Source organism: Bubalus bubalis, chromosome 12 (genome assembly GCF_019923935.1).
Source record: "Bubalus bubalis isolate 160015118507 breed Murrah chromosome 12, NDDB_SH_1, whole genome shotgun sequence".
NCBI classification, from domain to species: Eukaryota; Metazoa; Chordata; class Mammalia; order Artiodactyla; family Bovidae; genus Bubalus; species Bubalus bubalis.
Genome location: NC_059168.1, coordinates 99,646,042 through 99,673,764, shown reverse-complemented (window position 1 = coordinate 99,673,764; position 27,723 = coordinate 99,646,042). Strand labels below are relative to the sequence as shown.

The following is a 27,723-nucleotide window of genomic DNA, read 5'->3' as shown; positions in this document are numbered from 1 at the left end:
ACCAGAGTCTTTCCTGATTTCTCTTTGCAGGCCTGGCTGGCCGAGGTCGAAGGCCGACTCCCAGCCCGCAGCGACCAGGCCCGTCGGCAGAGTGGGATGTACGAGGCACAGAACGCCCCCTCGGTCAACAACTGCGCGCAGGATCGGGAGAGGTACAGTATCTGTACAGCGCCTGCTTGGGGCTTTTTGTTTGTTTGTTTGATTTTGGCTTTGTATTTACTGCCCGATTCTGGAATCAGAGATGAGCACAAGGTCCTTGTCAGGTCCCATGCGTCTGTCATGACTGGCCTGTGGTTTTTCCCTCAGTGCAGCTGTCTGATACCCCGCGGATTGTGCTGGAGCCTGCGGGGTGAGGGGCGGTCCCTGGTTACAACGCTCCGGAGTTGCCAGCACTTGGCTCTCTCGGGGGCTGCATTTGAGCCCTCGCTGGGGTCAGTTGCTATAGTTGCTGTGTGTTTTGCTTTCTTGAGCAGCCCCGATGGCAGTTACACGGAGGAGCAGAGTCAGGAGAGTGAGGTCAAGGTGCTGGCCACAGACTTTGACGACGAGTTTGACGACGAGGAGCCTCTTCCTGCCATAGGGACATGTAAAGCCCTCTACACGTTTGAAGGTAACACTGACTGTCTACGTCCCTCTTCTCTTTCTGTGGTCAGACTTTCTTTTGAAGCCTTCAGAACCTTCCTTTCAGGAAGAGGCTTCAAATGAACCTTCCTTCAGAACCTTCCTCTCTTCCTCTTTCGTTCTGCCCCTAGTATCTGTGATTCTGATTTCTTTCTGGTTGAGGGCTGTGTATTTTGCCTTTGGGTCTGGACTGTTGACCAACTTTCGGTGAGCCTAATCGCAGCAGGTAGAATGGAATAATGATTATTTCATCCACACCTTCAATACTTATGGAGCTCCTGTCTTGAAAAGACCCCTGAAAGCGTGGGAGGCAGGTGTTGTGGTCTGGCATCCGCCCTGGGAGGAAATAAAGCAAAGGAGGTTCAGCAGAAGAGAGGGACGGAGTGATGGGGGGTCCACACGAGGATATGACCCCTTCCCTGAGGGGATGTATTTATTTTTATTTTTGGCTGTGCTGCGTCTTCATAGCTGCGCACAGGCTTTCTCTGGTTGTGGCGAGCGGGGGCTCCTCTCTCGTTTTGGTGCAAGGGCTTCTCATCGCAGTGGCTTCTCTGGTGGGGCACTGGTTCTAGAGGGCACGAGCTTCAGTAGTTGCAGCTCTCAGGCTCTAGAGCAGAGGCTCAATAGTTGTGGCACACAAGCTTAGCCCCTCTGTGGCATGTGGAATCTTCCCAGACTAGGGATCAAACCCGTGTCCCCTGCATTGGCAGCTGGATTCTTATCCACTGAACTCACCATGCTGCAGGGTGTCAGAGGCACAGGCACTGCCAAGCATGGAGCAGGAAAGGCACGGGGTTTGTGCGCCTGGAGCTCGGGTGTCTTAGGAGTAATAGTGGAATATAAGATGAGGAGGGGGCTGGGGCCAGTGTGGGCGATGGGTAAGAGAAACACTTGGCTGTTATCTGGCAAACATCAGGCCCTCCAGAAAGTATTTGAGCAGGTTGTTGACACAAGCAGAGCTGTACCATAGACATTTATTCTCATACGTGTGCTATCAGTTAGAAGACAGGGCAAATGCTTAGGACGCCTAACCTCATGGTTCCCAAACTGATGAGCCTTGAAACAGCGTCCTGCAGGATGCTGGGAAGGATGCTGTGAAAGAAGGAATTGGAGCTCAGATCGTTTTCAGAAACCCTGGGATAAATGAACTTCTTTGCTGTAAGACTTTTTTTTTTCATCCTTGCCTCTTTGATTTGCAGGATCTGAGTTCTCCGATCAGCGATCAAACCCAGGCCCCCTGCAGTGCAAGGGCAGAGTCCTAACCACTGGACTGCCAGGAAATTCCCTTTACTGTAGGACTTTTAGAGCCTTTGATAAACTAAACGTTCATTGTGGCAAAACAAAGAAGAGAAGCCCGAGGTTCAGTGCTCCCAGTGTAACTTCAGGTCCACACCATCCCTCTCCCGCTGCGTCCACAGTTACCGCTATGAACAGCCCCCTACGCAGTCTGCCTTTCGGGACACTGCTTGGGCAGTGGTGACTAGTCTTTTGAAATTATCTTAGTGAATGGTATTGGGGGCCTTGATTAGGAGACAGATGGACATAGAGATGCTGCAGCCAATAACACACTCAGATGCGAGGCTGATTGGAAGTTGGAAATGAAGCAGGGAGGAACCCACAGCTGATCCCTGAAGCTGCGCTCCTGGGACGATGGAGATGTCCGCTGAAATGGGAAAGTGGGAGGAGGATCTAGTTTGGGAGGCCAGACAGTGAGCCCAGGTTCACCCGAATTGTGTCCCAGGTGCCCAGGCACCATCAGGGTGGAAATGGACTTCAGAGAGAAGGCATGGTGGCACCTAAGCCTCAGATAAGAACCAGAACGGGAGAAAGAAAAGTGGAGGTGCTGTGTAAAGAGGTGTCGTTGATGCCAAAGGAGCACCTTCAGGGGAGGGTAGAAAAGAGGACCTAAGATTTCCTCCGGGGGAGATGCCGCCTGTTCTGGGAGGCAGGAGAGAGAGGGCTCCCGTGGGGAGTTAGAGAAGGGTCCTAGCGACACAGGATGAGGGCCTGGCAGCTTCCGGACGGGAGGAGAGCGTCTGTCTTTTCTCCACTTGTTTCACTGCAAGACTCACCGTCTGCTCCAAACCCGGGTTTGACAAGAAACCTAAACTACTCTGACTTTGCTTTTTCAGGTCAGAATGAGGGAACCATTTCAGTAGTTGAAGGAGAGACACTGTACGTAATAGAGGAAGACAAGGGCGACGGGTGGACCCGAATTCGGAGAAATGAAGATGAAGAGGGTTATGTTCCCACTTCCTACGTCGAAGTCTATTTGGACAAAAATGCCAAAGGTGCTAAGACTTATATTTAATACAACTTTTTAAAAAAAAACACAAAACTTTAAAATTGGAGTTGTTTCTCCCTGCAATCATGCCTGTTACAGGCAGTTCTTCAAAAGACTGGATGGGGAGCATCACGGTGTGTGTTTCTTTTAGGCACAAGGTGGATGTTCAGGCATCCTAGACCTGAATTTCCTGGGCTGGTTTTGATGATAATTCAGTGTCACTTGCTCATGACATTTTCCCTGGAAAGCAGCCAACTGCCAATTTACAACGGTGTCCTTTGAAATCTGATAAACATTTCTTCTTGGGGCAGCAACTGTAGATAACCAAAAAGTTGCCTTCTAGCTTCTGATTCATATTTCTGAATCTGAAAGTCCATGCATGTCCTAGGGGTGCAGAAGACTTCAGCTCTCATTAATAACTAGTGTCTGCCAGAAAGTGAACCACCTTAAGATGTTACATTTGGTAACTTCATAAACTGAACTGCGTTAAGTTTTACAGTCATTCATTTTGGAGGAAGTCATCAATAAAGAATAGCGTAAGTAAAGAATGGCATTGGTACCAAAAGTGTGTACATTTCCTTAAACATGTTTAAGATCATTGTTAGAGCACCGTGTTACCCAGTTATGTCGATACGATCCTAGACAACCCATTGAATTGTGGAAAACTTTGGTCTTTCAACCAGTTGGTTTTCACATATGACTACTGATCTTTCTTTTGCCAGTTGACAGAGTTGATCAGACGTGCTAGAGCTGTTGAGATAAATTATGTAAAAACAACTCTCTTCATTCTGTTCTGTGGGAGGTTTTTTTGTGCCCAGGTGGTGCTGTGAATAGACCCTTGTAAGCAACACACAGACCCCAGCACATCACTTTTTAAGGTTCTTTTGGTTTGTGTTTTAATCATTGGCATTGTTAAGACCCAAAGTGTATATTTACTGAAAATCATTTTAGAACTTCTAGATCCTTTTCTATAATAACCATAAAGTGGTTAATTATATAATAAAATGTTTCACCATCTTAAAGGAATCTGGGTCACATGGGGATTTGCATTTTTAAATTGGCAGGCTAGGTAGTGAAACTGGGGACATGCCCAATGGTTGTGCTTATGTCTAGAATCTTCCCTGAGATCACAGAGAACCAGCTAAAAATAAGTCAGAGTAAAGGTATAGGATTGAGATTCTCTTTTTTTTGGCTTCGAAAATTATTCATGTCCTTCCTACTTTTAAATAGGAAATCAGCTCCTTGCTTCTACACTATTGTCTCCTTTTAGAAGGTCGGGTCAATTTAAAGCTGATTTTAAAACTGACAGCAATGCATTATGGGGTCCAGGACCTGGCAGGAGTTATGGGTGCCTGTGGCAGATTCTAGCAGAAAGTTCTTCTGCATTTCCCAAGGGCCTCTCCATTATTCTTGCTTGGAGAGGAGCTCGGTGACTATGGTCCATGGGGTCACAGAGTTGGACATGACTGGGCAGCTAACATTTTAAGGGCCACCAAAATGGAATGTAGCAACCTTTACTTAATGACTGCCTGATTTTTAAAACACTTGTAATTTTTAAATAATCACAGATTGTCAGGAAGTTGCAAAGATAGTAGAGAGATCCCCTTTATCCAGCTTCCCCAAGTGGTTACATCTGACATAATTGTGATCCAGTATCAAAAACAGGAAACCGACACTGGCCAGCCCGATTTTTTTTTTTAGTATAATTTTGTCATTAAAATTTTTTTTGCATTCTTATACCTTTGCTGCTGTAGTATCGATAAAACCACTCATCCTGACCCCAGATCTCTCAGGAGAATCATTTCAGCACTTCGTTTTAACTACCACAGCAAGGAAAATCTGTTGGCCCTTAACCCATGGGGATTTCATGAACAGTAGGTGGTCACAGCCTTGGGCATGTAAACCAAGTGAATACCTAAGACATTAAAACCCAGGATGAACTCATTTCCAGACTGTGAAGTATTGGAGAAAATAAACTAGACACTGAAAAAAAAGTCTTAAAATGAGGCAAGTCAACATTAGGCTTTTTAAAACTTGATTTGAAAAGTATGGCATGCCATGAAGTCGGTTGATTTTTGATTTATTTGTTTGTTCGTTTTGCTTTTATTCCCCTCCTCTTTAGAGCTGTGCAAATCTAATTCAGGAAATAGCTCAACTGTCTTTTGGATATGGGTGGGGCGATTTGGGCACGTAAATTATGATCATTATTTTAGCTTGTATGCCTCAGTACCTTCAACCAGATGAATCTGTGTCGTAGTGACTCAACAGCAGAAGATATTTTTTAGTTTCAGGTCCATCTAAGTCAGTGTGCAAAGGATTAGCAGAAGTCTTGAAACAATTCCCAAAGAGTTCGGGAACTTCCATTTCCACCCCCAAGGCACACTTTGTGTTCTTCGAACAGTGAATCTGTCAAAAGTAGCAAAGTCTCAGCTTGTGTATAAAGTTTTCTCCTTTTATGCAGAGATACACTTAGAAGCTAAGAATGGATGTAGACTCTTTCCTTTCCCTACCTTGTTCATAAGTCTGTTCAGCCTGCCCCACAAACACTGCTCTCCCTTTAAGCCCAGCGCAGCCGGGTGGGGCTGCTGCTTTCCGATGCCTGCGACTCAAGAGCAGTTGTCTTACCCTCTGTGATGCCCGTGCACTTTCGTGTATGGGTGTGGTGTCTGCCAAGTGACTATTTAATAACCGCCAAAATAGTTAGGCTAGAGGAAGTTCCACTGCCAACTGAATTGTGACTGTCCTCTTTTATGGTTTAGTTTAGTTTTGTTGTTTTTAATTGCTCTCTGTGAAATATGTCCATAACTGCCCCTTCCCCAATCTTTTTGTATATACTGCAATAGAAAAACTAAAAGGATGACTTGAATTCGTTGTTTTAACGTTTTACTCTTTTATTTGTTTGTTTTATTGGTGATTCTGCTGCCTAATGACCTTTTTGTTTTTGTAACCGCTGGGGGAGCCGGAAGGACGGTTACACTGGTAGCTAGGTCCCCTGCCGGCTGATCCACACTTGAGTTTATTGTAGACACTTGGGTTCTGAGTAAGTTTTGTTTGAATACGGCCAACATGACTGTTTCCTCTCTCTTCCTTATCCTCCAAGAAAAGAATCTGTGTGGCACCTTGTAGCTGTACCCTCGTATCTGCCTCTCTAATAAACGTTATATTTTTCTCAGTGTTGTGTATTTTAAATGATTTTTCACCTCTCCAAGAAATTCTGTGTAATCCAAGCATTTAACCTTCTCATCTTTAATAATGGGGAGTTTTCTAGCCAAATGCTTTTTTTTAAAAAAAGAAAAATTCTGCCTTTTCCCCCCTGTTAAATGATGGCACCTTCTCTGCTGCTCACCCTGTGTGCGCCTGTGGGCTTTGGGAGTCTGTCTCTCGTTTCTCTTCTGTCCCCCAGATGAAGAACTTTCACTGTTTATTACTGAGCAATAGGTTTTCCTTTTCATCAAAGATGCTGCCTTTTACTGCCAAGGAACCAAGAGTGTCGGTCACAGAGAGAACCGGGTCCTTGGGCTCCTGACATCTTTCTGGGAAGCTGGTTTCTTTCTTTGTCTCAGAGCTCGATTGATGAGAAAGATGAGTTGGGGGCGTGCGGGAGTGCACCGTCTCCTGGGTGCTTTCTCTTGCCCCGGAAGGAAAGACTAGCTGCTCTGACTGCGGACAAAACCGTGAAAGTTCCTTATCTCAGACTTGCCCTGCGGTAACCAAGTGCTCTAAAAATGCCCCCTCCCCCGGCCTGTCCAGGGCGGTGCAGTCTGCCTGAGAGGTGGAGTGCCTGCCCCTGACCTGCCCGCCCTCCACTCTAACTGCCTTTTTCTTTCTCTGTCTTTTGTGTTGTAGATTGCTAAAGGTGGTTCCGGGAGCCAGAGCCTCGGGGAGCCTTCCCAGGAGAAACCCTTCGGTCTGCTTGTCTCCACAGGCCTGAGCGCCCGCGAACACCCTGGGCCTGGGCTGCTGTGTGGCCCTGGGCCCCTCAGCCTGAAGTTGACATCCATCCCCACCTGCAGCTGCTCGCTTTCTTCTTTTGTTTCCTTTTTACAGCATGTTCCTCGGAGCCCGGCTCCGCCCCTGGCCCAGTCTGGCCGCCTCTTGGCAGGAGGAGGGCGTCCCTTCCCGGCGACCTTGGTCCACCTGGCGCAACCCGGCCCGTCCACGATTCACACTGTGCCTTTCCGTGAAAACTTTGCCACTGGTCTCCCGGCGAGACGAACCGAATCTGGGCGAGGAGGGTCAGGCCTGCGCCTGGTGGACTGGGTGCCCAAAAGTCACTGATGTGTCCCTTACGTTAGAAAATACTCATCTTTTCCCAAGTCCATTGGGTATTCGGTGGTCCTTTCCTGACTATGGACCCTCACCAGGTACTAAACAATCGGTCCTTGAAATGTTTCACGGCCTGACTGTCCGTGGTGGACACATACACACACACACACACACGTTTTTGTTTGAGGTCCTGTCTTCAGTGGCCTAGAAAAGTCCACACCAGAAGTCAAATTCCAGCTCTTAGGCCAGTCCCGCTGTGTTGCCTGTGTCCCCTCCCTTTTCATGGGGTCAAGGAAGGTCCCAGCCCACCTTCTCCCCGTTGGCCACCCATTGATAAGGACCGCGGGTCGTGAATGAGCGTCTCGCCTCTGCATTAGCTCATTGGCCAAAGGAAGACTCTCCCCTTTCTGTGAATTCCAAAGTCCGCGCCTTAGGACTCCAGTGCTGTCAGCACCAAAGCCCCTGTGCTGCTCGTGGTCCGCCAAGGCTTCCACATTTCAGCGTGTGCTCTCCAGGCCACGCAGAGTTAATCGAGTTTGTCTTTTGAGCTGAATCTCCTTCCTCTCGTGGATCTTTGAGGAACACACAAGGTCCCGTACCCAGTGGGCCGCTCACGCCTTAGAGCAGCTTAGCTTCTCTACTTACCTGGTGCAGAAACAGTCAAGAGAAATCTTGGACTGTGGGTTTCTGTGAACAAAGATCCCGTCAGAAGCCCCAGGGTGCCATCAGGCATCTTTCCTGTTGTTCGGCTTTTGGTGACTAGATAGTCACCTTGAGCATCCTCGCTGCTTTGCCACACTTGTGAATCTAAGACAAGGAAATCTGGCAGGAGCTGAAGGGACCGGTACAGACAGGACGGGTCCCAAGGGTTGGGCCTTGGTTCAGGGGTAGGAAAATGGTTCCTCTCAGCAAACCAGGGTTGACCACACACCAGCCTCAAAGCTGCTCAGTCAACCTTTGGTGACAGGAAACCACGAGGGAACAAACGCCAAGTGTGAGTGGGGGAAGAGGAAGTGGCTTCAGGTTGGAGCAGGCGTTGGGCCCCTCTCACTCCTTCCACCCCAGAGTGAGCCTTTGCAGCTGTGAGCGTCTGGGGCCCCTCTGTTAACCCAGGGGGCGGCCCCATTGTCCCAGGCTCCTCAGTCTCGCGAGAAGACTGTCTTGGCAGATGACGGCGAAGCCAGGATGCCAAAGGACAGGAAGAGTCTGGGCTCCACCCGTGTCCCTGCAAACCAGCAGGCGCGTGGTTGTTCCATGCAGCCCCAGCGGCCCCACATAGGGTTTGTCCATCAGGCGTCTCCAGGAATTCTGAATTTCACCAAGTCAAGCTGCCCGCTCTCCACAAGGATGCTAATTTTTTTTTTTTTTTTTAAAGAAAAAAAAAAAATTGGATTCTAGAGCCTCGGGAATGCATGTGCATTGCATCTTTCATATTAGGGGTCAGGGTAGATTAACTCCTTCCGAATTAGGGGGAAAGGTATAAGCTGCAGTAATTTGTTCTTTTAAACGTCTCTTTAACCTGACATGGACTATGCTGGTGTCCTCTTGTGTCCCCTGTGCCTTTCTTTTTCTCTGTACCACCTGAGTCCAAAAAACAATGAAGAAGTGCTTTTCAGTGTTCACTCACCTGCCAGTCTGTGTGGCTACGGGGAAAGGGGAGTGCCGTACCAGCTGGGGCTTAGTCAAGGAAATAAGTTATTATAGGCTAGTTGAGACTTATCATTTACTCTGGGAATCCTACTGTGAAGTCGTCTATATATTATTATGAGCAGTTCACATAGAGTAGAAACGTGGACTCTGCCATGTGCTTTCTCAGCCTTCCCTCATATCCACTGACCATCATTTCTCCACCGACGCTAGAATATTGTTATGCCGTAAGAATGACTCATTTTTAAAGAACGTACTCTGAAAATAACTTAAAAACAGAAAGTGAGGAACTTGTCGTTTACCCAATTTTTCCTTTGCAGAATAGGAAAGAATAAAAAGGCATGGTAAGCTGGGATGGGATTTTCCTTTGGGCTTTTATCATGAACACCCTGAAGCTTTGGGGTTCGAGGAGTCTGTCTCTCCAGCAGTTAGTGCAGAGGCCTCAGTCCCTTTTGGTAACATCTGTAATTGCTGGGGAAAAGTTTACTGAACATGAAAAGGTTATGTGGATGCTAAGTATTTTTCCAGAGAAGTCAAATTTCATACTTCCTAATGGCTCTGCCTCCTGTGCTTATATCATCAAAAGAAAAAAAAAAACTTTAAAAAGTGATCCAGAATTCTATTTTAACCTGGTGTCCAGCACATTTAAACTTCTTGGTTTATCAGTGTGTGTTGCACTAATTCTAAACTTTGGAGGCGTTTCAGTGTTGTACGGCCCACTGCCATTGTAAAGGTTCTGGAATTGCCCATTTGTCTCTAGAGATGGAATTAAACCAAATAAAGTGCTTCCATTGGAAGGCTTATATTGACCTTGTAACTATATGTTAATCCTCTAAATGTTAAATAAAAGTGTAACTTCTGGCACGGTATCGCAGGACTGCTTTGTTGCACAAAGAGGTGACCCCAGTCTTGGAAGTAATCCGAGTCCCCTGGGCTGGAGGCTGAGCTCCAATCAGGTCATTGATTTACGGTGTAAACTGGACATAAGTCCCGGCGCCATCTGCCTGGAGAAGAGCCTCAGACCCAGCCAGCTCAAAATTCCACCCTGGCCCACTGGGGAAAAGCTGTCAGAGACCTTGGTGATGCGGAATTCAGGTTGACTCAGTGCAGAGTTCTGGGGAAGCTCCTTCAGTCCGGAACATTTTTCATGCATGCAAATTTGGCTAGCAGCTACGCTGGGATTTCGAGGACCCAACTGTCTGTGGGGGGATGGAGGGAGCCGTGAAATTGCAGCAGGTTTGCATTTCATTCGTGGTCTGGTGTCACGAGTGCTCAAGCCCACCCTCTTCTTGGCAGCTTGGCTGGAATAATCACTGGCTTGTGTGAAGCTCAGGACAGCCTGCCGCGTTTAAGGGTAAGGGCCTTGTGCCTGCGCCTGCCGGCCCTTTCCATATCCAGCCCTGACAGTCTCACCCCAGGTTTTGTTGGGGGCAGACTGGTTCATGCCCAGACCTCTTTGTTTCTTAAGGCTCTTTAGAGCCAAGGTAGGAAAACAGTTGGTGAGGGAGTGAAATATTAAGTGAGCAGGGCGCCCTAGCTAATGCCAAGTGCCACTCACTTGCTGAGGGGGTGGGAGGGGAGGCCACCAATGAGATGCCAAGCCTCACTGTGGCCTCAGCTCCTCCTACGGACATCGCCAAGTTCTCAGCAAAGCCTGATGTCTTCTCTGTTGGGGAGGATGGTGTCAGAGAGCCAAGGCAGGGTTCTCGGGCAAGAGACGGGGGTGGTCAAGGGAACAAGGCGGCCTATGACTGTCCTGCCGAGGCCCTCTGGTCCAGGTTGTCAGCAAAGGGCTAGTATGGGAAGAATGTTGCCAGCACGTTCTTTCTGGGCTTTTCTCATATTTGGGGAATAGTCTCTAACAGTCTATAAAAGGCAGAATGTCTCCACCTGTCTCACTTAGAACCGCCCTCTCCACCCTACCCCCACCCTTCACACACACCGCCCCGCCGGACCGGCGAGCACCGAGGGGCTGGGAGCTGGGTCAGCCTGGGGCGCGTGTTGCCACCTCTCTGGCCTCCGGTTCCGGGGTAGCGGGGTGAGGACAGGAGGCCGGCAAGAAAGCACTCGGTCGACGCCACAGCTACAGCTTAGATGTCAGTTCTGAGGTTCTTAGATATCAGTTCTGACCGGGAGCTCACTCCCGTCTCCGTGATGGTGTTATTCTGATTCCTGGGCAGAATTCAGGGCTGGGAGCTCTGTGATCTCACTCTGTGCGCAGGTCTGAAACACTGAGCCGCCCGCCGTCCAGCTCGGCCCGTCTTTACATACAGCTACTTGGTTCAAGCATTTGGGGAAGTGACACTTGAACCTTCTGCGACCCACCCCCGCCCCTGCGGGATCGAAAACCAGGGGCGGTGACGCAGTAGGAGCGGCGGACCGTTGGTTTCCTGGTGCGCTCCCGATGGCAGCCTCGGTAGCGCAGAAAGCAAGCCCTGACTCAGACTAGTCGGTCAGGCTCCTCCGGTGGGTCGGGGAATCGCAGCATCCGCCCCGGCCAGGCCCCGCCCCTCTCCGTCTCTCCCCGCCCCCTGAGGCCGGCCCCGCCCCCGCTCGCCGTTGCGCAGAGGCGCCCGCGCGACCCCTAGTGGCAGAGAAGCCTGCCTGCGAGGAGGGAAGAACGAGGGTCCCCAGGAGGGCGACCAGACCGGAAATGGAAGTGGGCAGAGGCAGCGGGGGTGGTTCCAGGATGCCCTCCCTTTTAAAATTAAAGCGAAAGAGATCTCTGGATTGTGCGATTCACAGGACAGCAAAAAAAAAAGGATGGTGCAGGTGTGAGTGAGGGAAGGAGCAGGAGGCCTGGATGGTGACCAATAGCAGGCCCAGCCGCCACGTGGGGATTAACGTCTCCATAGGTCCTGGCCAGTGAGGAAGTCCAGACCCTGGCGCTGCCCACCTGGCCTACAGAAGGCCTCTCCTTCTCCTCCCTGGCTTCTGCTGGCCTTTTCTGAGAAGGGGAGGCATAAGCCTTGTTGCAGCACCCTTTGAGACCCAGGATTAAAGTGCAAAGGCTGCAGAATGGCACTCAGCAGCCTCTTTGTGTCAGGAGTAATTTCTTCACAGCTGCACGTGTTCGGACCTAACACTATCTCTGTCCAGATGGTAGAACGAGTGGTGTTTACTTAAATGACCTCCCATGAGCTGGAGATGGGAGCAGAAACAGAACCGCCCCCAGCCTGGGGGCCAAAAGCTGCGGGAGGACACAGGGATTTCCTCATTTTCCTCTTTTGGGCCCCGGAAGCAAAGGGGGTGGGGAGGATGCCCTGGGCGCTGCGGCATTCTGCCCCAGGAGCCTCATAATCCACACGTGTGTACATCCTCCCACCATGCCCGGCCGAGAGCCCTGTCAGCCCTCATCTGGGCTGCATGCTGGTGCCTGGTCCAAAGACGGCCTGGAGGCTGCATCGGAACACATACATCCTGGGGGCAGCCTTCCTGGACACGCTTTGTCTAAAATGGGGATGGCTCTCTTTAAGAGCTTTTCCCAAAGGCATTAATTTCTTCTGCATCCTGTGCCTTTGCTATGACCAACAAGCCTCTCAGCTGTGGACAGATAAAGGTGTCATAGGGAAGACAACCAGAGGGAGGTATGGTTCCGAAACACCACTTCCTTCCCCGAGGCTCTCAGGGACTCAAAATGTGGTTGGGCAAGACTCGTAGGATAATCCGCTGTTCACGTGGAATTCCAACTAGAATAAAGGTAAGGAAACTACACTTTGGGGATAGCCGCACCTTACCAATGGAGAAAGCAATGGCACCCCACTCCAATACTCATGCCTGGAAAATCCCATGGACAGAGGAGCCTGGTAGGCTGCAGTCCATGGGGTCACTAAGAGCAATTTCACTGTCACTTTTCACTTTCATGCATTGGAGAAGGAAATGGCAACCCACTCCAGTGTTCTTGCCTGGAGAATCCCAGGGACAGGGGAGCCTGGTGGGCTGCCGTCTATGGGGTCGCACAGAGTCGGACACGACTGAGGTGACTTAGCAGCAGCAGCAGCAGCACCTTACCAATGTATTTTCTGATGAAGCTTTGTGAACAGAAGCACAGACAGGTGGAAAGGCCTGCAGACACAGGTAGCAGTTGGTCTACAGACTCCCCGGTCTGCCAGGTGGCTTTTGACTCTAAAAGGTGCTGCTGGAGCAAGGCCTGGGCCAGCCTGGAGGGAGGAGCCGGACCACAAGATGCCATGTGGGAGACAGAAGATGGAGGCGACTTCCTCTGCCACCCGGCGCTGCCCATCTCCACTCGTCTGTAAACCAAGTTCACCAACCACACACTCCTGTTCTGCTTTCACACTCTATCTCAGTGTGGCCCAGCCTGTTATTTCAAGGGAAAACACAGAGGAAACATCTGAAGGCCAACTGGTACCTATATCCTACTGTGTGTGTGGTAAGTCACTTCAGTCGTATCCAACTCTTTGTGACCCTATAGACCATCACCCACCAGGCTCCTCTGTCTATGGGATTCTCCAGGCAAGAACACTGCAGTGGGTTTCCATGCCCTCCTCCAGGGGATCTTCTGGACCCAGGGATCGAACCCACATCTCTAACATCTTCTGCACTGGCAGGCAGGTTCTTTACCTCTAGTGCCACCTGGGAAGCCCCACCCTCCTGTGGTAGCTGCAACAAATGAATATTCATCTCCAAGCCTCCAGATGACTCCACCCTCCAGACAAAACTTTCCCATTCCCATCTTCCATGTTAAACAGGAAAAGCCACTCACCCTATCTTTACCATGAGATTCCCCCATTCAAATGGGGGAGCAAAGCTAAAATGAGGCTCAGACACATACATGCAGACACACACACACACACACACACACACACAGCATGCATGTGGTGAAAGTATAAAGAAAATTGAGGCCGACTATAAAGAAAGCTGAGTGCCGGAGAATGGATGCTTTTGAACTGTGGTGTTGGAGAAGACTCTTGAAAGTCCCCTGGTCTGCAAGGAGATCCAACCAGTCCATCCTAAAGGAAATCAGTCCTGAATATTCATTGGAAGGACTGATGCTGAAGCTGAAGCTCCAATACTTTGACCACCTGATGCTGGGAAAGACTGAAGGGAGGAGGAGAAGGGGACAACAGAGAATGAGATAGTTGGAGGGCATCACCAACTCAGTGGACACGAGTTTGAGTAAACTCCGGGAGTTGGTGATGGACTGGGAGGCCTGGCGTGCTGCAGTCCATGGGGTCGAAAAGAGCGACTGAACTGAACTGAGGGCCAAAGGAAATGCAGGGAAAGAGCTTCGGCTGAGGTGGGCAGGGGCAATCCGGAGGCTCTGGAGGGGCTTCAGTGGGACTGTAAGAGTCTTTCCTGGGGGCAGGTATCTGTTGCCTGTTTTATCACTCTCTTGAAGATGTTTCTGCAGATCCGCGTCTGATGGGATTTCACAAATAAACGTTTCAAGTCATACATAAAATCTCAAGCTCTTTTCTCCCCTCCAAACCCCCAAAGCATAAACAAAACCAACTCAAACCGCAGAGGCTGTAAAACACTAGCATCACTTAAGTGTCAGGGAGCCCTGGGTGCCAGACACGACCAACCACAATGCCATGACAGAGGTGCCAAGGTCAGCCGCTGGGGAGGACATGGTACCCCCGCCCCAGGCTTTGCAGCCCTCGAAGGGTCCAGCAAGAACCCCTGCTTCTCAACTGCTCCGAGGAGTCCGTGGTGCAGAGAAGAGAGATCTGTGGGCGATGGGGGCCTCAAGCCCCGACCACAACCGGCCCCCCTTCTCTGGGGCTGGGGTAGGTCCCAGGAAAGGAAGGACAGGGGCCAACACGGGCTGAAAGCGATGCGGTCTCCTCTTCCGCTCTTGCAGCCTCTTGGGGAGCCGTGCAGAGCCCCTGCCACGTCTGGTCACTTGTCACGTTTATCACGGTGGTTCCACAGCCCTCCCCCATGGCAGCCAGGTTCCCTCGCCTCCTCCCCACCCAGGAACAGAATTAAGTGCGGCGGATGCAGAGACGCAGGCACGGATTGTGGGGCACGGCATGTGTTTACTGGGACGCTCTGAGCTCACGCTAGATGCAGACGTGGGGCGAGTACAACCTGCACAGCGGAGTCCACGTCACAAAATGGGGCAGCGGGCGGCCGCCAGGATCTGCAGGGCGGGGTGGCTGCTGGCGGCAGCGCCAACTTCCCAAGGGCTGCGGCAAATGTCCAGAGATTCCAGCAGCGGCCTGTTCCGTGATCTCGGCTGCCTCAGTGGGGAAGGAACCAGATCCGGGTGCAACGAGATCACAGAAGTGAGTGACACAGTGTGAGAGTTTCGGGGGCCCTGCCAGGGCCGCCGGCCGCCACGTTCCACCGGCATCTCTTCTACAGAGACTGAGGGCACAGCAGCTGGAGGGGCTTTGGTCCCAGGACCCCTTCCCTGCCCTTCATTCACTCTGGCCCCGAGGAGGTGGGCCTCTCCACCCGGCTCTTTTGTCCGGGGGCTTCTGTGTCACCTTGCTGTGCTCAGGGGTCCCAGCACCCCAGCGGTGGCCTCGCTCAGCATCTACAAGACACCCTTCTGGGACGCACCCATGTGAGCTGGTCCAGGCACTCCCCTCCCCGGGCCAGGGGCTCTGCGTGGCTTAGTGCTGCGGAGAAATGTCAGTGCCCCCCCTGCGGAAGCTGCATTAACAGCAGACACAGGAACACGAGGGATTCCTGCTGCACCACCTGGGTCCCTGGCAGGGGCAAGTGACCAGTGATGCCCGGGGCAGGGCAAGGCAGGGTGAGAGGGGAGCAGCTGCCTCCGGAAACCGTCCCCCCGGACAGAACACCAAGCCCGTCCTCGGGTCCCAACTGCCAATGCGTCCAGAGTTGTTAAGTCTGCAGGAGAAACGCTGCGAGCAGGATTCTGGAGACTTCTGTGATGACCGACCAGGTGCGGGGCGAAGCGGGGCCTCAGCAGGAACTGGCACGGGGACCCGCGGGGGTGGCATCCTCAGGGCCGGTGTGCGGCACCCTGCTCGGGGTTCTGACCCGCGGCTGGACCAGGCACCGGTGGGCAACGCCTGGGAAGCAGCAGCCCCCCTGCAACCCCCCGTCCCAAGGCCGCAGCCCCCGACTTGAGGGCTCCAGGGACCACGGCTGGGCTCGAGCCAGCAAGAGGGCGGGTTCGGTGACAGCGACGACACAACGGCAGGGGCCCGAGTTAACGTCGCGGAGCCGTGGTCATTTAACAAGCCGGAAGGGGATGTATTTCCGAGCTGCGGCGTTACTCACTGTGAACCAAAATAACTCTTCTGCCTCTTTACACATCTGGGTTTCCAGAGCGGCCAGCCTCTCTTCTGGGGACAGACACCATCCACGGGGCAGAGGGCAAAGGCGGGGGCCTGTGGGGACAGCTGGGTCATCCCTCGAGAAGGTCCTTCTTCTGAGCAGCCTCAGGGAGGGGGTGCAGGGGTGGGGGGGTTGTGTGCGCAGGGCACTCCCCAATGCCTGAGGGACAGGGGAGGGTCTCTGCCCAGGGAGGAGGGGACTTACAGACTGGCCCACTGAGTCACAAGGCCCGGGTCTCGGCTTCGATCTTCTGTTCGCCGTGCAAGCTCTCCGGGTCCGGGAGCTGAGCCACGCTCTGGCGGATGGCAATCTCGGGGCCGCCGCCATAGAGGTTGTTCAGGTACACCCAGGTCTCCTCGGAGATCTGCCCATAGTCAGCTCCTGCAGGGTCCGAGGGGCTGCCACTCAGGCTGGGCTTGCCCTTGCTGGAGCCACCACCTTGGCAGTATGGGGGCTCTGAGAGGGGGGCTCTGGGAGCGCCAGGCCCCAAGGAGGTGGCAGGGGGGGCGGGGAGGACAATCATGGGCTCCTGTGCCAAGCTGTAAATGGGAATCTTGGGGTTCTCCAGGGGCAAGTCCATCCCCTGAGGACCCCCAGAGGGCACATCTGTGGCTGCAGCCCCTCGTTTCCTGCGGCGGGGGTCATGCAAAAAGGACAGGCAGGTGAGGTGGCAGAGCGGGGAGAGGGCGTGGGTAGGGAACAGAGGGGCTGGGGCACCCACGCAGAGGCTAAGCACCTCGACTGCTCTGCTCAAGGCCCGGGCCTGGACTTGGATGGATGTCGCAGCCTGACCCAGGGGGCAAGGGGGCTCCTGGGAGGACCTGGAAGCCAGGAGGTGGCAAGAGGGGGCTCCCAGGAGCCAGGAGGGGAGCCTGGCCAGCTGGGAGGAGGCGGGGGCAGGGCTGAGCCTCACCCGGCTTTAGCTGGATGTGGCCGCTTCCTTTGACCTGTGCGATCCTGCTGTTGTCAATGGGCCCCGGGGGCTCTGGAACAGACACAGCTCGGGCTCAGGACCTCTGGGCCTCTGCAGCGGTGGGCAGAAACCCAGTCCCCAGCCACTGGCAGCCTCCAGCCCTCAGCAGATGAGAGCTGCTCTCCAGGTGTGAGATCATACCTGTGACCCTGGAGAGGTGGTCCTGGGCCCCAGAAGTCAGGGTCAAGGTCTTACGGGGTGAGGCACTCAGGGCTCCAAAGGCTCATCTACATGAGTCTAAAGGCTGGAGGCACTCATGGTGTCCCTGGACCCGGCAGAGGGGAATCCTGAGGACGCCAGCCCCAGTTTCAGACCCTAGCTTGGGGCAGAGGCGGTGGGGGGAGGTGGACGTCCAGTGTCAGCTGGACCCTGCCCTCATCTGAGAGTCTGGCCCGAGATGGGGCTGCGACTCTGGAGCCGGGTTCCTGATCAATCGAAGCCACTATGGGCGGGGAGGGGGGTGTGTGGATGGCAGTGAGACCCGCCTCCTTTCCCCACGTCCTGTCCAGCGCTTGTGCTCGAAAGGGTGAAATGAACATCCAGTGTTCAGAGGCTCTGGGCTCTGCTGGCCCCGCTGGGCTCCAAACCCTGGTGTGGGAGCCGAGTGTGGGACTCAAGGGGTGGGGAGAGAGCCGCGTGCAGGTGAGCGAGCCCAGGGTCTCAATGAACGGCCCTGCTGCCTCCACCTCTGTGAGTGGAGAATAACAGCGTCCAAGTCCTTAGAGTCTGAAGCCATCGAACAACTAACATCTATTTAGGGCCACGGAGTCCCCAGAGGAAAGGGCCTGGCAGGAGGAAGGGCAGTCACCCCGGTCACCACAGGGCAGAGGGGCAGGAACGGAACGGGCAGCACGAGATAGCTCCTGTCCTGCGGTAACCAGAAGGCCCAGCCGGGGCGGGGACCCGATCCCAGCTTGGGGCGGGGAGAACACCCGTGCTCTGTGCAGAGGGTGAGCGCTGGAAAGGGTGGCGCCAAAAACCTGCTGGGTGGGCTCAGATCCGGGCACCCCAGCCCACGCCTCCTGGGACACTCCCGGGAGGTGGGCAAGCCCCAAGTCCTTGCCAGCACGGGGTGCGGCGGGCATGGGCCGGGTCCCCCTGACTCACCGTTGTCCTTGCCCTTGACAAAGGCCTCCCACTCTCGGAACCACTGCATGCTGATACAGTAGATGACGCTGGGCGACTCCTCGGCCTGGAACGCCTTGTTCAGCTGGGTGGGGTGGGGCGGAGGGGAGGGTCAGTGCGAACATCCAGCCCTCCTTGGGCCCCACCCTGGGCTCTCATGAAACACCAGACACCCAGAGAAAGTTTAGAACTGCCAGACGAGTTCAAAGAAAAGAACCCTCTCCCCCATGCTCCCACCACTCCGATGACTGCTGCTAACACTTGGGTGAATCTCTTGTTAATGACTGTGTAAAAACCCAGTTGAGATGGCACAGCAGATGCTGTTTCCCCTGCACTGAACTGAACCTGGTCCCCTGCTCACTCCTTAACTAGCCTGACATATTATTTTTTAACAGCAACGAAGCCGGGTGTCTAACGTCCAACCCTGGACTGCCGAATGATGGAGGCACCCTGGGTCCCGCCCCTGCGAGCAGCACCTGGGGTCTCAGTTCTCACACACCCCTGTGGCCCCCGCAGGAGTCTTTTTCTCCCAAACGGGATCATACTGGGTCCCATCTTGCAACTTGGTGTTTTCATTCAATGCACCCTTCCGTTGTCAGTTCAGAGCCCAGCGGTCCCCGGGGGGCACTGCCCAGGTCTGGAGGTAATTCTTGCTGTCACTGGCATCAAGTGGGCAGAGGTCGGAATGTCGCTAAACATCCTACAGCTAGCCCAGTAAAGACCTATCCAGCCCCAAAGGGCAGCACCTATCCCTTTAACAGCTGCGTGGAGTCCCCTGAGCAGAGGCACTTGAATTTACTAAGCCTGACCCTTCCCTCCGGTGACCCCCTTCACCATCTGGCCTGGCCTCTGGCCCTCTGGTCTCCTACAGGACGAGGCTCCCACCTGAGCCTGCCTGCCCTGGGCTCCCCGCCCCTCGCACCTTGATGAAGGTGTCGATCTCTACCCGCCTGCGCTTGGCCAGAGCCTCGATCTCCACCTGGCAGATGGAGCACACGTACAGATGGTTCACGGCGGGGCCGCCCCCAAACCTGCACCCGGGTGGGCGGGAGAGAGACACACACAAGAGTCCTGAGGGGAGGGCTCCGCCGGGGGAGGCAGCAGAACCTGCCAGAAAGTGAGGTCTCCTAGTGCCGCCCTGGCCCAGCCCTTGGGCTCCCTGGGCTCCCTGCGCATGGCCTGTTGGCTCAGCTCACCTTCCCCACTTGACTGGCGGGGCTGCCCGCGCACCTGAGGGCCCGGAGCATCCAGGAGAGCGCCTGCCCCAGGGCAGGGGCGTCACAAATATGTGCTTCGTGGTCACAAGGACCGTTCAACACTCTGGCTTCCCGTCCTGGCCACTGGGCAGTGGCCGTGGTGGCCAAAGCTCACCTGACCTGACTCTGAGGACAACGCCGAAGGAAGGCTGCAGGTCCTTCTGCAGGCAGGTCGGGGGCGCGGGGGTGGTCTACACTGGGCCTGGGGTGCTCTCACAGAGTTCTAACCCATCCATCAGGGCACAGGCCACGCCTGACCTGCCAGTGGGTGGGGCCGAGCCAGTCCAAGGAGTTGGGGCAGCAGGGACTCCCCAGCCTCTTCCTCCCCATACTATGATATCACCCCAATGACATGGCACAGCCCGCCTGCTTGGGTGCAGAGTGACCTGAGTCTGGGCAGGGGCTCACCCCTCCATGAGAGATCCACAGGCTCTTGAGGGACTTGAACCTGGAGGGCCCCAGGCAGCAGGCGCTCATGGCCCCAAGCGAGGCACAGGGTGGGGAGAGACATCTACCAGCCAGCAGCCCCACAACGGACTGCGAGGGGACCGCATGCTCTCTCTGGCCAGGTTTCTGTCCCCTGTGACTGGGAGGGTCTGGCTGGATGCCCCAGGCAGACACGGCTGCAAGGGGGAGCCCCTCCTAAACTGCTTCTGTGCTGCTCCACTACCGGGGTGAGGGCAGCGTGGGATCAAGGAGGCACCCCTCCCCAGCCCTCCTCTCCCTCCCCGCCTGGACAGAAGAGGATGCTGCGGGCGCAGTACCTGCTGTAGAGGTGCTCCCACACGTTCTGTGGCAGGATCACCACCAGGTCGTCAATGTAGTGGTATTTGTTGGGCGGGATCCCTGCGGAAGAAGGTACACAGGGGAGCTGGACCTGCCAGCCCTCCCCCGCCCCGCCCCCCGCACAGGAAGGCGGCCTCACCTCCGTGGGAGCAGAGGAACGTGTGGTTGGTGATGGGCCCTGGCTCCGCGAAGGTGTTGAACTTGTTGAGCCATTCCCGGGACACGTAGAACCGCAGCAGGCTGGGCTCCCGCATGGCGGCCAGGGACACCACCTGCTGCCGCTCCCGCACAGCTTCCTCGCTGCTCTTCCTGGGGCGGGGTGGCACGGGGACGGGTCAGGGGTGGGAGCCACGCCCCATGCAGGAAGCCCCACGTCTCAGGCCCCTCAGCACCCCTCCACATCTCAGCACCCCTCATCTCAGCACCCCTCCCTACCTCAGCACCCCTCATCTCAGCACCCTCCTCATCTCAGCACCCTCATCTCAGCACCCCTCATCTCAGCACCCTCCTCATCTCAGCACCCCTCATCTCAGCACCCTCGCATTTTAGCACCCCTCCATATCTCAGCATCCTCCCATCTCAGCACCCTTCATCTCAGCACCCTCCTCATCTCAGCACCCCTCCCTACCTCAGCACCCCTCCCTACCTCAGCACCCCTCATCTCAGCACCCTCCTCATCTCAGCACCCCTCCCTACCTCAGCACCCCTCCTCATCTCAGCGCCCTCATCTCAGCACCCTCATCTCAGCACCCCTCATCTCAGCACCCTCGCATTTTAGCACCCCTCCATATCTCAGCATCCTCCCATCTCAGCACGCTTCATCTCGGCACCCTCCACATCTCATAGGCCCCACCACCCCTGCCAGAATTCCAGCGTCATCACTTCCCACCAGGACCACTGCAGAAAACCCAACTCAACTACGTGGGTTTCCTGCTTTCCCGACAGCAGCCAGAGCAGCAGGCTCTTTCTAAAACCCCCAATCATCACTCTTCCCTGGCCTAAAGCCCTCGCAGGTGCCCCCCTGCACCCGGGTGAAGTCCTGTGGAGGTGGTGCGGGATGCTAGGCTCGCGGGTTGCTGGGCAGGGCCCCGGCGCGCTGGCAGAACCGCACCTGTAGAAGAGAACGTAGGCCTCCGCGTTCTGCACCACCGTCTCGTGGACCTCGGTGACGTACTGGTCGTCGAACTCATACCACTGCCCGTTGATCACGTTCTGGCAGTAGGCGATGTAGTGGCCACCTGCGGTGGGAGACACAGGCGGTGACGGAGCCCCCGGGGGACTGGGCGGGGGCGGGGCAGGGGCGGGCGTGGACTCACTGCCTGCCGTGCCGTGGTGGCAGATGACCGAGAGGAGGTCATAGGTGGTGATCTGGGACGTGCACTCCTTGGCAAGGAAGGGGCGCAGGTCAAGGCCCTCGAGGGGGAAGGACACGTGGCTGCTGATCTTGAAAGAGTACATGACCTCGTGCCTAAAGCGCTTCAGGTGAATGCACAGGATCTGGGGGAGGTGGGTAGAAGTGCCGATCACTCGTGGGCTGGCCAGGGCCCCGTGACCCCCGGCACCTGATGGGGGCCTCGAGTCAGGGCTCCGGGAACCGCCCCCCCAGCCTACTGCGTGACCCACTCAGGCCCTGCAGCCCAGGTAACTACAAGAAAGTGCCTACAGCCTCGCAGAGGCCCGGAGCCGATGGTCCGGCCCTTGACTCCATGTGAACACCTCAAAGAACCACGCCTGGGGGTGTGCTGCCCATCCCAGCTGGGCATCCCCGGCGTGTCTGAGCAGTCTCCCTTTGTTCAATACACATTTTCAAGGATGGAAAATCCTTATTGACTACTTGTAATTTGGTTGTATTTTAGATTAACAGCCTTTATTAGAGCCATTAAAAAAAAGAACCATGGATGGGAGTGGGCCCAGGCCAGCTTCCAGTCCCTAGAGAAGGTAGGTGTGACTGAGCTGCACCACCAGGACTGGCCGCTGGGATGGGCTGTTCTCGAACACTCGGCTGGTCTGGACAAGAAGCTGTCACTGGCCCATCACACTGACCCCCCAAAGAACTCTAACCACCAGCTCTGTGGGTGCCAACTTGTAGAAGGCGTCTCCACAAAGGCTCCCCCCAGACTGGCTGAGCCAAGCTCGGCACCTGTGCCTTAGGCCACGCGCACCTCTCGTCACAGCCACAAGCCTCGGCCAGGCCTGTTTCTGCCTCAGGGTTTCCCCCACCGGTTCCTCCCCCGGTCTCGCTCCACCAGGCCAACACCTGCCTATGTCCGCAGGCCCCACTCAGACGCCACTTCCTCAGAAAGGCCTTGCCAGCAGCCCTGCCTCGGGCTCACCCCAGAGGGTGAGCTCAGTGCCCCCACACCTGCTCCTGCCCTCACAAGGCGTGCTGAGGGATGAAAGAACTGGGCTCTGCGTTACAAACTGAAAAACGAGCCTCCCTGGCGTCGGCCAGACCCTCCCGGGGTTGGGGTACCGGGGGTCTCTCAAGACTCGGCAGCAGAGTCTCCATGGGTCTCCTGAGTCTGGGAGGGGGTCAGCCACTGCCCTGCACAGCACTGTGCACGCGGTGGACAAGGCCCAGCAGACAGAGGGGCGGTAGCTGCCTACTCACCTCCGGCAACCGCAAGACCTTACAGTACTTCACCCCGTTGCGCAGCCTGGGAGGAGAGAGCGGGAGACGTGAGCATCCGGAGAGGGGCCGGGGTGGGCGAGTGCCCCTCCCACCCCAGGCACTCTGTGAGGCTGAGTTCCCTGAGGAAGACCAGGGGGAAGATGGAGACAGGAAGTCGAGGAGAAGCCTCTAGAATGCACGCACTTACTTTTTACACCGTTCACAGCTGTACATGTTGTCACCTGGGCAGTAAAATAAAGAGACCAAGGTTAGAAAGGATGCGACATGGTGGAGAAGGGCACATGATGACTCAGAAGTAGAACCAGACCATGCTGCCTACACGAGATCTCTGTTATATCTTCAAGGACACACAGAGGTTGAAAGTGAAGGGATGGAAAAAAATATTCTGTGCAGTGGTAACCAAGAGAGAGCAGGAGTGGCTGTACTTATCTCAGATAAAATACTTTCAGCCAAAATCAGTTACAAGAGACAAAGAGGGTCACTATACAGTGATAAAGGGGTGCATTCATCAGGAAGATGTAACAACTGCGGACAACACAGGAGCACCTGAATACTGAAGGCACAACTGAAGGGAGAGATATACAGCAATTCAGTAACAGTTGGAAAGTTTGACAGACCATCCAGACAGAAAATTAATAAAGGAACAGCAGACCTGAATAACACTAAAGACCAAATGGACCTAACAGACATACACAGAACATTCCATCCACCAGCACCAGAACACCCGTTCTTCAGACGTGCACACAGACATTCTCCAGAAGAGATCATATGTTGGCTCACAAAGTAAAAAACCCCAACATATTTAAGAAGTCCAAAATCATGTCTAATATCTTTTCCAACCACAATGGTATGAAACTAAAAACCGGTAACAGGAGGAAACCTAAAAAATTCACAAATATGTGGAAATTAAACAACACATTCCTGAACAACTGATGGGTCAAAGAAGAAATCAAAAGGAAATCAAAAAGTATTCTGGGACAGAAATGAAGATACAACATGCTAGCACTTATGGGAGGCAACAAAAACAACTCTAAGAGGCAACTTTATAGCAACAAATACCTACAGTAAGCAAAAAAGAACGTTCCCAAACAATCTGTTTTACACCTTAAGGAATCAGAAAAAGAACAAACTAAACCCAAAGTTAGCAGGAGAAAGGAGATCATAAAGATTAAAGCAGAAATAAATGAAACAAACTAGAAAGACAATAGGGAAAAAAGTCAATGAAACTTTTTTTTTTCTCAAAAAGAAAAAATTAACAAATCTTTAGCCAGTTTAAGCAACAAAAAAGAGAGAGGACTCAAACAAAATTATAAATGAAAGAAGAGACATACAACCAACACTGTAGAAATATAAAGGATCATGAGAGACTTTATATTGATGAACTATACACCAACAAATTGGATAACCTAGAAGAAATGGATGAATTCCTAGAAATATAAAACCTACCCAGACTGAATTATGAGGAAATGGAAAATCTGAAAGGAAACACCGCACAGCTTCCCGCATGACCTGCCCGATGCACCTCTTCCATCTAGCTCTTTCTAAGTCATATCCTTTTATGTTAATAATAAACCAGTCATCTAGTAATAAAATGCTTCTCTGAGTTCTGCAAGCTGTTCTAGCTGCTCTAAATGAAGCCCAGGAGGGCGCTGCTGGGACTCCCCACCTGCAGACACTTGGCCAGAAGCCCGGTGACAACTTGCACTTATGACTGGGGTCTAAAGTTGGGGAGGGGGAGGTCTTCTAGGACTGAGTCTCTAACCCTGGGCACTGAGGCTGTCTCTAAGTAGAAAGTGTCAAAATCAAGTTAAATGGTAGGATACGACTCAGGAATACTGAGCTGTTCCCACACAATGACACAGATAAATGGAAAGATATCCTGTGATCATGGGGCAGAATGATAAATATTATTAAAATGTCCATACTACCCAAACCCATCTACAGATTCAATGCAATCCAATGATGTTATTATAGATATAGAAAAAAATCCTAAAATTCACATAAAACTATAAAAGATCCCAAATAAACAAAAGAATCTTGAGAAAGAACAAAGCTGGAGGCATCATGTTTCCTGATATCAAACTCTACTGCAAAAGTCCAGTTATCAGAACAGTATGGTACTGGCCTAAAAACAGACACAGAGAATCATGAACAGAATTGAGAGGCCAGAGGTAAACCCATGCATATATGGTCAACTAACATTTGACAAGGGCGCCAAAAATACTCAACGGGGAAAAGATAATCTTTTCAATAAACAGTGTGGGAAAACTGGATATTCACATGCAAAAGAATGAAACTGTACCCCATCTTACACCACTCACAAAAATAAACTCGAAATTAGTTAAAGACTTAAATGTAAGATCGGACACTGTAACACTTCTGGAAGAAAACATAAGGGAAAAGACTTCATGGACAATTGGTCTTGGCAGTGATTTTTTTGGCTATGACATCAAAAACACAAGCAAGAAAAGCAAAATTAAACAAGTGGGCCTACATCAAACTAAAAAGCTTCTGCACAGCAAAAAAAACCAGCAACAAAATGAGGACGTGACCTACAGGATGGGAGAAAATATTTTAGAAATCATATATCAGATTAGGGGTTAACATTCAAAATATATACAGAATTCATGGAAGTCAATAGCAAAGCACAAAGAGTACCACTTACAAATGGGCAGAGGACCTAAATGGGCATTTTTCCAAAGAAGATATCAGATGGTCAACAGGTACATAAAAGATGCTCAACATGACTAATCATCATGGAATGCTAATGAAAACCACAATGTGATGTCACCCCACACCTGTTAGAATAATTATCAAAAAGAAAGCTTTTCAATTTTTGAAACTTATTTATTTTTGGCTACATCAAACGGCTTATGGGATATGAATTTCCCAACCAGGGACTGAACTCAGGTCCTCAGCAGTGAAAGCCTGGAGTCCTAACCACTGGACCACCAGGGAAATCCCAGAAAGGTTTTTTAAAAAGACAAGAGAATACAATTTTTGGCAAGGATGTAGAGAAAAGAGAACCCTTGTGCCCTATTAGTGGGAATGTAATCAGCACAGTTATTATGGAAGATGGCATAGTAGTTCCTCAAGAAAATAAAACTATTAATAGGACAATCATTCAGTTCAGTTCAGTCACTCAGTCTTGTCCAGCTCTTTGCAGCACCATGGACTGCGGAATGCCAGGCTCCCCTGACCATCACCAACTTCTGGAGCTTATGCAAACTCATGTCCATCAAGTCGGTGATGCCATCCAACCATTTCATCCTGTCGTCCCCTTCTCCTCCCGCCTTCAATCTTTTCCAGCATCAGGGTCTTTCCAATGAGTCAGTTCTTCCCATCAGGTGGCCAAAGTATTGGAGTTTCAGCTTCAGCATCAGTCATTCCAATGAATATTCAGGACTGATTTCCTTCAGGATGGACTGGTTGGATCTCCTTGCTGTCCAAGGGACTCTCAAGAGTCTTCTCCAACACCATGGTTCAAAAGCATCAATTCTTTGGTGCTGAGCTTTCTTTATAGTCCAACTCTCACATCCATACATGACTACTGGAAAAACCATAGCTTTGACTAGACAGACCCTTGTTGACAAAGTAATGTCTGTGTTTTTTAATATGTTGTCTAGGTTGGTCATAGCTTTTCTTCCAAGGAGCAAGTGTCTTTTAATTGCATGGCTGCAGTCACCATCTGCAGTGATTTTGGAGCCCACGAAAAGAAAGTCTGTCACTGTTTCCATATCTATTTGCCATGAAGTGATGGGACTGGATGCCATGATCTTAGTTTTCTGAATGTTGAGCTTTAAGCTAACTTTTTCACTCTCCTCCTTCACTTTCATCAGTTCAGTTCAGTTGCTCAGTCGTGTCTAACTCTTTGCGACCCCATGAATCGCAGCATGCCAGGGCTCCCTGTCCATCACCAACTCCCAAAGTTCACTCAAACTCGTGTCCATTGAGTTGGTGATGCCATCCAGCCATCTCATCCTCTGTCGTCCCCTTCTCCTCCTGCCCTCAATCTCTCCCAGCATCAGGGTCTTTTCCAATGAGTTAACTCTTCACATGAGGTGGCCAAAGTACTGGAGTTTCAGCTTTAGCATCATTCCTTCCAAAGAACACCCAGGGCTGATCTCCTTTAGAATGGACTGGTTGGATCTCCTTGCAGTCCAAGGGACTCTCAAGAGTCTTCTCCAACACCACAATTCAAAAGCATCAATTCTTCGGTGCTCAACTTTCTTCACAGTCCAACTTTCGCATCCATACATGACCACTGGAAAAACCATAGCCTTGACTAGACGGACCTTTGTTGGCAAAGTAATGTCTCTGCTTTGGAATATGCTATCTAGGTTGGTCATAATTTTCCTTCCAAGGAGTAACCGTCTTTTAATTTCATGGCTGCAATCACCATCTGCAGTGATTTTGGAGCCCAAAAAAATAAAGTCTGACACTGTTTCCACTGTTTCCCCATCTATTTCCCATGAAGTGATGGGACCAGATGTCCCATCACTTAAGTTTTCTGAATGTTGAGCTTTAAGTCAACTTTTCCACTCTCCTCTTTTACTTCCTTCAAGAAGCTCTTTAGTTCTTCTTCCCATTCTGCCATAAGGGTGGTGTCATCTGCATATCTGAGGTTATTGATATTTCTCCTGGCAATCCTGATTCCAGCTTGTGCTTCTTCCAGCCCAGCGTTTCTCATGATGTACTCTGCATTAAGTTAAATAAGCAGGGTGACAATATACAGCCTTGACGTACTCCTTTTCCTATTGGGAACCAGTCTGTTGTTCCATGTCCAGTTCTAACTGTTGCTTCCTGACCTGCATATAGGTTTCTCAAGAGGCAGGTCAGGTGGTCTGGTATT

General features: G+C 52.4%; 2 protein-coding genes across 20 annotated transcripts in view; one reads left to right on the top strand and one right to left on the bottom strand.

Annotated features, from left to right (window-relative positions):
* The window catches only part of FNBP1 (formin binding protein 1), a 135,715-nt gene extending 126,028 nt beyond the window's left edge, over positions 1–9,687 (top strand). For 9 of the 15 annotated variants that reach the window (XM_025261841.3, XM_044926447.2, XM_025261846.3 and 6 more), the window contains 3 exons: positions 31–152; positions 471–610; positions 2,754–6,077. In XM_025261841.3, the coding sequence (XP_025117626.1) occupies positions 31–152; positions 471–610; positions 2,754–2,932 (441 nt within the window). In that variant the 3' untranslated portion in view covers positions 2,933–6,077. Of the gene's footprint in view, positions 1–30; positions 153–470; positions 611–2,753; positions 6,078–6,751 lie in introns of those variants that run through there. The other 6 variants (XM_044926445.2, XM_006044112.4, XM_006044111.4 and 3 more) reach the window with 2 other exon arrangements.
* Positions 9,688–14,803: 5,116 nt separating this feature from the next.
* Positions 14,804–27,723, bottom strand: part of USP20 (ubiquitin specific peptidase 20) — a 45,760-nt gene continuing 32,840 nt past the window's right edge. For all 5 annotated transcript variants that reach the window (XM_006044102.4, XM_006044105.4, XM_006044103.4 and 2 more), the window contains 11 exons: positions 23,059–23,092; positions 22,851–22,896; positions 21,556–21,736; positions 21,351–21,477; positions 20,379–20,548; positions 20,218–20,299; positions 19,120–19,228; positions 18,180–18,282; positions 17,013–17,084; positions 16,304–16,480; positions 14,804–16,152 (listed from right to left, as the gene is read on the bottom strand). In XM_006044102.4, the coding sequence (XP_006044164.3) occupies positions 16,320–16,480; positions 17,013–17,084; positions 18,180–18,282; positions 19,120–19,228; positions 20,218–20,299; positions 20,379–20,548; positions 21,351–21,477; positions 21,556–21,736; positions 22,851–22,896; positions 23,059–23,092 (1,085 nt within the window). In that variant the 3' untranslated portion in view covers positions 14,804–16,152; positions 16,304–16,319. The remainder of the gene's footprint in view (positions 16,153–16,303; positions 16,481–17,012; positions 17,085–18,179; positions 18,283–19,119; positions 19,229–20,217; positions 20,300–20,378; positions 20,549–21,350; positions 21,478–21,555; positions 21,737–22,850; positions 22,897–23,058; positions 23,093–27,723) is intronic.